The 10,755-nt window shown below is 47.3% G+C and overlaps 1 protein-coding gene across 2 annotated transcripts; it reads left to right on the forward strand.

The window, feature by feature from the left end:
* Positions 1 to 4,273: 4,273 nt before the first annotated feature.
* Positions 4,274 to 4,993, forward strand: MOBP (myelin associated oligodendrocyte basic protein). 2 transcript variants are annotated; one of them, XM_047098837.1, is made up of 2 exons: positions 4,274 to 4,479; positions 4,738 to 4,993. In XM_047098837.1, the coding sequence occupies exons 1-2, from the start codon at positions 4,274 to 4,276 to the stop codon at positions 4,991 to 4,993; spliced, it is 462 nt and encodes a 153-aa protein (XP_046954793.1). The 2 variants fall into 2 exon arrangements, with proteins under 2 accessions (XP_046954793.1, XP_046954794.1); XM_047098838.1 differs by having other exon boundaries at positions 4,744 to 4,993.
* The last annotated feature ends 5,762 nt before the right edge of the window (positions 4,994 to 10,755 follow it).

Below are 10,755 nucleotides of genomic sequence, written 5' to 3' on the forward strand. Positions count from 1 at the left end.
CAATATGGCTGCTGTGCCCAAGCATAGATAATTCCAAATTGTTCTGGAAAAGACAATCCTTTCAAGCACATGTGGGACATTTAAAAATACTATGAACGAGGTCATAAGGCAAATCTCAACAATTATCAAAGAGTCATTATCATACAGACCACTTTCCCTGACTAGAATGCATTAAAATTAGAAGTCAATGCACACTTGGAAATTGTGCGACAGATTTTTAAAAACAATGGATGAATCAAAGAACTCAGTCATATTTAAAATGAAGTGAAAATGGCTTAAGGTAATACTCGTGGTATCCAGCTAAAGTTGTACTTACTGGAAAAGTTGTAGCCGTAAAAGCCTATGTGGGAAATGTGTGACTCAAGAATAGAGAGGGGTGCCTGGTGGGCTCAGTCAGAACAGCACGTGGCTCTTGATCTCAGGGTCGTGAGTTTGAGCCCCATGATGGGTGTAGGGATTACTTAAAAATAAATAAACATTAAAAAAAAAAAGAATATAGAAAAAAAAAAGACCCAAGGACATAAACCTAGAAAAAAATTGAAGAAAATAATAAATCCCTACAGAAATTAATGAACTAGAAAAAAATTAAAAAGAGCAAAGACAAGCAAGAAAACCAAGAGCTTGTTTTTGAAAAGAATAATATAGTAGGAAAACTACTGGCAAGATGAATTAAGAAAAATGAGACAAGATGCAAATAAATGATATGAACTATAAAGGGGGCTGTAACTATAAAATTTATCACAGATTTAAAAAGCATAAGAATACTATAAATAATGTGTATATCTGTAAACCTTAAAACGGATGATTTTCCAAGTATATAAATCTGAAGAGTATGTAAGGTATGGTCCTGCTTTTTATTAACTATATATTTATCTCTAAATATTACCAAATAAAAAAATGTCCAAATATTTTGTAAGTGGTTAACTATGGGATTTTTGTTATTTTTATCCATCCAAGTTTTCTAATTTTCAACAGTAAATGTAGATTTTAAAACCCATTAAGGGCCAATTGGGGAAGGGCAGAGGAAGCACCCGTGGGACACACTGCCTTCAGGGCACTAGGGGTTTACATCCCAGTGCCCCATCATGTGTTTCTTGCTCTGACAGGGAGGTCTAGGCCGCCATATTGTGTGATGTCCCCAAGCCCAGTCTCTATCCTTCCTTCTTCGGTGAGCTGTTTTCCCAACTTACAGTCTTTCTCACCCCAAGACACAGACCCTTGCATCTATGCAGCCTTATCCCATTCTCTGGCCCATTTCCAGCCCTCCAAGGTCCAGTCTTTTGGGGGAGAGGAGGGTTGAGCACAGCAAGGCACAGATAGTGTTGGACCTCGTCAAAGGACAGGGATGTTGGGGTCACACAGACATGGATTCATATCCCCTGTCTATTTCTTTCTGGCTTTATGAAGTTGGTCATGATTTTTAGCTTCTTCCGTCTTTAGTTTGTTGGTGATAATACCCATGTTATAAAAGGAGGCATAGAAAGCAACCACCATACAATGGGTGCTCAGTAAATGTGAGTTCTTTCCTGTGCTGTTATTTGTGGTTATAACTAATATACTAGTAAGCCTGGAGTGTTGGGAAAGAATGACTCGCGTGTGTATTGCTGTTGCTTAGCGTGTGGGGTTCAACATTCCTGAACTGGAACATGGTGTGGGCAGAGTTGGAGAGGCAGTGCGCATATGCAATTAATCACGTACCCCAGCTAAACGCTGCATTTCCACTACGAGGAGAAATAGTAGCCAGAGCCTTTCCACAGACTATAAATATTATACTAAGGTAAAGGGGGGGAGGGGTGGATTTTCAGCTGGTTGCCCTGGAAGAATGTCAAGGTTCCACGGAAGAGAACCTCTTTTCCTTTAGGGAATCACACACGGAGGGTAGCAGGAGGTGAGGCTGCCCTCTGCTGGACATGGTTGGGGAAGGCAGAGGGTGAGAAATGTCATGGAATGAGAATTTAAGAAATTTCCCTTGATGTGCTGGGGGAAGAAATGGCTGGGTGTGGGTCTGGACAGGCATGGGGTGGGCCAAGGCATCACGTCAGGTGGGTAGGAATTGAGAGTTCTGTCAGAGGGGGGACTCAGAGTCACAAGAGATTTTAAGTCCCCCTTTTACCCCATGCCAGTCATTCTTTTTTTTCAACGTTTTTTTTTTTTTATTTTTTTATTTTTTTATTTTTGGGACAGAGAGAGACAGAGCATGAACGGGGGAGGGCAGAGAGAGAGGGAGACACAGAATCGGAAACAGGCTCCAGGCCCAGAGCCCGACGCGGGGCTCAAACTCACAGACCGCGAGATCGTGACCTGGCTGAAGTCGGACGCTTAACCGACTGCGCCACCCAGGCGCCCCTTTTTAAATTTTTTTTTTTCAACGTTTTTTTTTTAATTTTATTTTTGCCCATGCCAGTCATTCTTAAAAATTTGGGGCAAGTGCTAGATTTTCTGCTGTTTGTGTTGAATACCTGACCCTTTTGGGAAAAGAGGATTCCAGAAAGCTGGAGGAATTGGGGGGGGGGGTGTCTGGGTTGACTGTGAAAAGCCGGATAACATTGTCTCCATGTGCCAGGAGTGAAAACAAATGACTCCTACAGGTTAGTCTTGCAGTGTTTCTTTATTTTCAAACCTGAGCTGAACTTTTTGCCACATTGTGTAGGGTTTGGGTAAGGATTTGGCACGTCTTTAAGGATTTTACAATGAATCAGACCCTAAAAATCAACTTCAGTTTCTCATTGTTCTAAAAATGCCTGTTTGTACCAAGGGTTTCTTTGAGAACTGTTGCCCATCTCCTCTGCAAATCTGGAAATTTCTCTTCTAAGAGGCTGTTACTCCTCCCACCTCTCTGGCTGCCTCTGCTGTTCCTTCTTCCCTTGCCCCTCTCCCTGAAGGGTGAAGGTAGGCCCACTACCCCTCCTGGGAGCCTTCCCTGGCCTGGCTTCTTGCTCAGTTCCTACTCATCACATCCATTCCCAAGGCTGGGCTTCTTCCAGAGGTGAGGGACTCTCAAGATGGCGGCTGTAGCTGCTGTGTTTTGGATACCCACCCACCTTCCACATGAATGTCCTGAAACAATGAACATATCCCCTCAGAGTAACGCAGTTGTTTTTAATGTACTCATCCTTAAAACCCAGATCATCTGTTCTGAATTCAAACAATTCATCCCTTCTCTGTGTGCTTCCCTCGACCTTTGTACATATGTCTATTGATCACCATCACAGTTTGTATTTACGGACGGCACAGCTGTGTGTCTACCTTGACCTTGGGTTTGTTGAGAGCAAGGACTTTCTCAGTGTCTAATATATGCATGTCACCGTGTGTATTTGTTGACTCTTAATTGATTAATATAATCACTTACGTGCCCTGCGTGCTAGTGTTGTGGTGTTAGGTGGGACAATTACTGCATTTGTTGCATTCCTCAAAAGGGTGTTGTAGTGATTCAATTTTTTACCCCTGTTTGGGAGGTTTTTTCCAAGACTCAAACTTCTCTTTGATTTCCTCCTCCTCCCCATCTTCCTCCTTCTCCTCTTTCTTTTTAACCCAAGTAAATAGTGAGATGCACAAAAATTAAGTGTGTAGCTCACTGAATTTGTACATACACGCGCACCCAAGCAATCACCTCTTAGATCAAGACCCAGAACATCTGCCCCCGGCTGGCACTTTGATGCCCCTTCCTAGCCAGACCTCACCTTCTCCAAACATAGCTATGTTCGGATTTCTAGCACTGTAGACTAAGCTTTCCCTGTTTTTGAGCCTCATGTAAATCGAATCATACAGCTTATATTCGTTGTGTTCAGCCTTTTGTTGGTTCAACATTGTGTTCATGAGATGGAAACATGGCGACTGTTCTTTTTCATGACCGTGTAGTATTTTTTTGTATGAACAGTGACCATGGTTTTAGCACCAACCTATTATTATTATTATTATCATTATTTTAAAGAAGAGGTCTTTCTGAAACCTAGAATATTATTTTTCCACAAGTGTGTTTGGTTTTGTAATATTTTTCCTATCCTAAACGGGTCATTGATACGTAAGTTAAAAAGTGTCCGTTTTCGGAAAACATGACTGAAAAGTAGGCCAATAAAAAATTAATAAGCCCTGAATCCCTTTCTGTAGAGCCGGGCCAGAAACTGAGCTTCCAGATTCAGGGTGTAGGACAAGGCTGAATGTGAATTTTGGACCGCGGGAATGGCCGGCCCTAGGCTCCTGGAGTAGAAAGCTCCCCCCTGACGTGCTGTTTCGTGTCTCCCCACCTCTCCTCGCATCAATGACTTCTAGTGAGATGAGTCAGAAAACGGTTAAGGAGGGCCCCAGACTCTCCAAGAACCAGAAGCTTTCGGAGCACTTCAGCATACATTGCTGCCCGCCGTTCACCTTCCTCAACTCCAAACGGGAGATCGTGGATCGGAAGTACAGCATCTGTAGAAGTGGCTGCTTCTACCAGAAGAAAGAAGAGGACTGGATCTGCTGTGCCTGCCAGAAAACCAGGTAAGTGGGCTGCACTGCCCACCGGGCATCCGGCTGGGCGCTGGCTCCACGCCCCGTCCTGCTCTGTTCCGTGAGTCTGGGCCGCTCTTCCCCCAGTGCCCTGCGGTCCGCTCCCTGTTAGGTTCCGAAGGTACCAGAGGGCGATTGGAAGGTGGGGGGGGGCAGGGCCTGCCTCCCTGTTTCCAGCTCCTGTCAGCATCCCTTAAGCAGCAGAGGAGAGCCACGGCTCCAGCCTCCAGCTTCTTTTGGCCCCCTCAGCACCAGCCGCCGGGCAACGTCCCCTCAGAGGCCCAAGCAACAGCCAGCGGCACCCCCCGCGGTGGTCAGAGCACCGGCCAAGCCACGGTCCCCTCCGAGGTCCGAGCGTCAACCGCGCCCCCGCCCAGAGGTCCGACCACCACCAGCCAAGCAGCGCCCCCCTCAGAAGTCCAAGCAGCCGCCGCGCAGCAGCCCCCACAGAGGGCCGGGCACCAGCCGTGGGGGGTCCCCCATCAAAGCTTCTAGGTTCTGGTAACACCATCTCTTCCCTTTTGTTGCCCCAGCCCTAAGGTTAGTAGCTGCGTCCTGTGTTTACTAACGTCTGGGCTACCTCAATGGCCCTCTCTTGGCCTTACCCAACCCGTGTCAATTCCCTGCATTAAATCCCCATGTTTGAAATACCTAGTGTGGCTTCTGTTTTCCTCATCGAGCTGCGGGTGTAGTACTTCAGGGGACAGTAGCCGTTGCTTCTTTGGTCTGAGAGGACTGCAACCGATTACTGTATAAACTCAGAGTAGCCACCCCAGAAACAGAGTACGTAAATGAGGCCCTCCATCGCTGTGCCTCAGAGACAAGAAGGGTGACTCTAGGGATAGCTGTGCACGTGTAGAAAAGGAGAGGCTCAGCCAGTTCGTCCACCCATCCCCCTGACACACTTCAGCTGCTGTTAATCTCAGCGGCAACATCATCCATTCACTCGAGCACTCATCCAACAAACTTGATAGCATTCCACAGAGTTCCATATGTCATGGTGGGGGGATGGGGATACGGCAGTGAACAAGTCAGGTTGTGACTCACCAGGATGAAACAAGGGAGTAGTTGGTCACAGTGTAGGGTGTACGTACCTTAACGTTGTCATAATCAGTAAGTACGCTGGGGCTATGGGAGCCTGGAACAGGGTTTGACCCATCTGGGCTTCACAGAGGAGGTTAGGCTAGGGTAAGTAGAGAATAAAAAGGAACCTATGCAGAGAGAAGGTGAGGCAGAGATGTGTTTGTTTGTCTCATCTTAGGAGGGTCAGCTTTTTTTTTTTTTAATAGACTTCATTTTTAGAGCAGTTTTAGGGTCACAGCAAAATGGAGTGGAGGGTACAGAGATTTCCCATATAGTCCCTGCCCACACGCATGGCAGGCCAATTGTTTAGTTCTTTTAATATGTGGAAATGAAGCTGCTTTGTAGGTTAATGGCGGGCGCTAATTGTGTTTGAGATTCTCATCCTTACTCTGCATAGCCCGTTACTCGGGGTGCATGTCACTTGCTGTTTACTGATGTACTATGCAGAAGAATCCACGGAGGAGCGGATTAAAGACGCCCCCCCCCCCAAAGAATCCAGTTCCTTGGGTGACCCATGAGATCTGGAGATCTGCCTTTCCAACAAGCAGCACCTCCACCCCAGCATAGCGACTCCGCTGGTACGCGGACCACCTTTTGAGAAGCGCTGACCTACGTCATCCATAAATAAGTGACCCACGTTGTCTGTGATGTGCAGTAAAGACATGTGGAAGGGGCCACACGCGTGGCACTAAAAGTGAGAGCATTAGAAAGGTGCAAGATGGGGTGAGGTTAGTTTGTGAAGGAGGTAAGAGCCCGCCAGTGTCTAACTCTGGAATAGGAAGCTGTGTGCCGGGTTACCGAGTCCTTAATGAGGGCCCCCCAAGGGGCCTGAGTCCAGGGGGCCTGGCCAGGTAAGTTGTGATATATGGAAGTGGTTAGGAAGTGTGAGAAGTAGAGAAAACCAATTGGGTACGAGGCCTGTCATCTGCGGGGGTGGCTTCAAGCCACACCATGTGTAGTGAGTTGTGTGATGGCTGCTTGGGTGGCTGGGAGTTCAAGCAGGACATGGATAGGAGAGGAAGAATGTGAACGCCAAGTTCATCTGTCTCTGCCCAGCGGAACTCAAGAGGCTGGTGTGATTTGCTTCCCTCAGTTAACTGTTCTCAGTGGGTATCAGGCTGTCCTTGCCTCCTCAGCCATTGTCGCTCCCCTGGGATGGGGGACCCACAAGCCTCTGTTCCTAGGGTCCCACGACACTGAGGATACGCGATTTGAGCCCTTCCTGAGATCCTCATTTTTCCTTCTCAGATTCCCTGAGGAGATGCACTAGAGCCATTGCTTTGCCACGAGTTTATTCCCCCTGTTGACACTCGTTGGCTATCCCAAATCAAAGGGGTGGGAGGAAGGTTAATGGGAAAAAATTCACTCTTAGGCAGAGCTACTAAGCTGCACTTAAAGACAGGCTCAAAAAAAGATTTTCTGAAGCACACTTCCCTTCTGAAATGGTGCCACTCCTGAATTCTGACCTTTAAAGGTTAAAAAAGATATTGACAAAGGCCTTTCGGATCCTTAGTAACCCCCCTGGGTAGATCTCAAGAACCAGAGAATATTCAAGACTTAGGACTGGTAGCATTCCTTGCAGCCCGACTGAACATTCACATATCTGATGGGAGGAAACCCTGGCATCTCCCTCTTAATTTAGCCTACTCTCAATTCCTCAAGATTTTAGGATTCACAGGTCACCCTTGCCTTTAGGGTTGACACATGTTTCCTGGGCCAAGCCTCTTTTGGCCCCGCAGGGCTCTGCTTTGGGAGCGGAGGACCTGCGGTTCTCTGAAAGCCACTGTGGCCTGTGAGTGACTGGGGCCAAGTGCACATCTTCGAGCAGTGCTGTGTGCGCCTTTGACTCATTCTTTCACAGAATTTCTTGTACCAGATTGGGCCCCGCACACCAGGAGCTTGGAGGACCGATCTCTTCCCACGTGTATTTTCTAGCTTATTCATCAAGACCATGTGCACAGCAATGCACCAAGCTCTGGGCAATCAAAGGAAATGACGTTCGCCCCTGGTCCGGCCGCCCAGATGGGATTTCAGAGCGGCCCCTCCCTCAATGATGTTGTTCTTCCCTCCAGGAACCACGTTGAGCTCGGCTGTCTCTATCCCGGCCCACATTCAGGGGTCCCACCTGCCTGGTTCATCTCCTTCCCCAGCTTGCCTTTTCACTCTCTTGTCTCACTTCAGCAGGTGATAAAATCAAAGCCCAAGAAAGACAACCGTATTGCTAGAGGGTAAAGGTTCTAAGTGGCTCTCAGGTTCTCCACAGAATTTGGTCTTTCGGAGACAGGGTGCTTTAGCTTTGAGTCTCAAGTTGAAGCAAGCAGGGTTCGGTATTTTATTGGCCGAGGCATGACAGGGCATTGCTTCTAAAGGTTAAGACAAACACACCCACTGAATGACTACATGCTATCTATATCTGTATCTATCTATCTATAATAGTATAGTTTCGAGTTTGTTTGGAATTATCGGGACTGCCAAACAACAATCCAATTCTAAATACTTACATACTTGACAAGCTAGGACTTACTTCCAAAGAGCGCTGACCCAGAGCAATTACTCTGAGGGTCTGAGAGTGTGCACTGACAGAACCACGTATTGGGGCTGAGGTTCAGACTGTTAGATAAGGGGCATCTGCCTGCTTTTCAGGTGTGCAGACCCAAATTTATTCCAGACCCTTCTACGACATGACTTTGTCCTCTTTTTGTCCTTCCTCATGCCAAGAGGTACATTCTGCCATTTTGCACTTCTGGAAAACCGCAGACCATTTTCTCTTTCTTTGTGCAGGACTGGCCAAACTAACCCTTCTGGTCCCTTTTCTGAGCCCTCCCTGAGTTTACACAAGCAAAAGCATTGACTTTGTATTCATGTCTTAGAAAGAATTTATTCCTTACGTGCTTGTGGAAAAATCGCACCCAGGCATATATTATGCTTAATCACATCCCAATGTTTGCACCCTGGCAATCTATTTTTGGGCTCATCAGCCAAACAGAATCAGAAATGCATCTACCATTTCCCAGGTAACAGTGGAGTTAGGGAAAGGTAACTCTCAGATCGGGCTCTGGTCTGCCTGCCTCTCAGATTGCATCATTGCTTTTATGAGTTTGGATGACTGAACTCTTGAGTCTTGCTCTACCTGAGGCATAGATCCCTTCCTGTCCAGGAGCAGGCTTCTACACATCGTGGCCGTCCCCATAGCATGGTGCCTGAGCAGAGCAGGCTCTCACGGAGGCCGGGGTTAGCCAGAGAGGCCTCTGGTCCCATGAGCTGTGGGTACTCTTCCACTTGGACAGCTCCTGCCTGGTTCCATGCCCCCAGTCTAGAGCGCATGGTTAACCACCCTCTCTAACAACCTTAATGCCATTGTTGCCCATCCTCTGGCCACGCTCATCCCACAAATCCCTCACCTAGATCAAGTTGATGCCCTATGTGCACTACTCCAGCCTCCAGCTGATTGTTGATAGAGTAAGGCTCCATGGTTGCAGACAGCTGCTGAGCACAGCTAGGAGAAGCCTGTAGCCTTCAGGGTTGGTGCCACCATGAATGGTGAGCACCAGCCTCTCTCCAGACTAGTTTGCCTCCACCAGCCCCAACATGTTTATCAGGATATGCATCTGTCTTTAAATCCTTTCTGCCACTCATGTGTGATCTGCGTGATCTTCCTCCCCCAACTCGTGTTTCCTCCGGCGTCTTGCTACACTTCCCCAACAGCTTCAGCCTTTTTCTATGGTCTCAAGAGAAAGTGCTTTAGCTTTTAAACATGCTCAGTTGTCTCATAATGACTGAGTTCGCCTCTGGCCCTGTCTGGTCTCTCCTCTTCTCAGGCAAATTAAAAAAAAAAAGTAGCGTAAATGTATCACCTTCTCTAAATTGCATTTACTCCTCAACTATGCCCGGATTCTTCCCATAGCACCTCACTGAAATTTCTCCTGTGCAGGTTCCTCCAGAAGCAACAATGCTCGGGCAAGCAGTTCATTTGGGGGGAGGGGGAGGGAGGGAATGCTGGAGGAACGGGGAAGTGAGACAGAAAGGGAAGCAGCTGATAGAGAGTGTGTTATCAAACCAGTTCTCACTGTGGGCTCCCAGGGCTTAGTCCTGCTAGGGAGCCCTAGTTGCTAATGTAGGACGTGCACTCAGTTTTCCCAGCCAAAGGGTGAAAGAGCTGGGGTATTTATACACCAGGCCATCAGTCATTGGTCAACTAATGCTGCTTTGAGGATAGTGTTAATTCCTTGACACTTCTGACCTGCCAAGCAATTGGCAAAGTGAGCTGCTGTAGCAGGAAAGAGCCCACAGGCAGAGAAAGGCATCTGGAATTTCAGCCACTGTGCACACAGTGGTAAAGGCGAGGGGCCATAGGCCAGGTACTAGCAGCACCCGCTTTAACAGCTTCCCTGTGGTCTTTGTGTTGCTTTGCTAGATGAATGCTCAATCCAGTCTTTATATCGATGGTGCTGTCTGTCAAATTTGTTGACTACTCACTCACTCAGTCATTAAATTCTCTGCTCTCTTTAGGGGTGCCTGGGTGGCTCAGTCAGTTAAGCATCCGACTTTGTCTCAGGTCATGATCTCACTATTTGTGGGTTCGAGCCCCACATCGGGCTCTGTGCCGACAGCTCGGAGCCTGGAGCCTGCTTCCAATTCTGTGTCCCCCTCCCTCTCTGCCCCTCCCCTGCTCTCTCTCTCTCTCTCAAAAATAAATAAACATTAAAAAAAAACTTTTAAATTCTCTGCTCGCTTGCCTTCCATGACCCTTCTATTTCCTAATTTACCGTGTGAACTTTTCTTCTGCCTCCGTTGTGAATCCTTGCTCTTCTGCTAATTGTGAAACCTTGGGATCCTCTGGGGTTTTATCCTGAGCTTGCTGCCTGGGCAATTTTTTTGTTCTTTCATGATGGGCACACTGATGACTTTCAAACCTTACTTGAGTCCTGACATTAAACTCTGGGCCCATTTGCCCAGCAGATCAACTTGGATGTTGTCAAACCCAACTGTCTCCGCTTGACTTCTTTCCCACGAAGACTTGCTCTTCCTCTTATTTACTATCTCAGCAAGTAACGCTACTGCCCCTCCCAGCATCCACATTGAAAAGCTAAGCGCCATCTTAACTTCCAAATTTCCCCCCCTAACACATGACTGCCAATTTTACTTCTAGATTTTTTTCCCCTATAACTTAGAGCACATTAAGGG

Source organism: Lynx rufus, unplaced genomic scaffold (assembly GCF_022079265.1).
Source record: "Lynx rufus isolate CCGP_SWC_20201006 ecotype Redwood Valley unplaced genomic scaffold, mLynRuf1.p SCAF_5, whole genome shotgun sequence".
Taxonomy (NCBI): domain Eukaryota; kingdom Metazoa; phylum Chordata; class Mammalia; order Carnivora; family Felidae; genus Lynx; species Lynx rufus.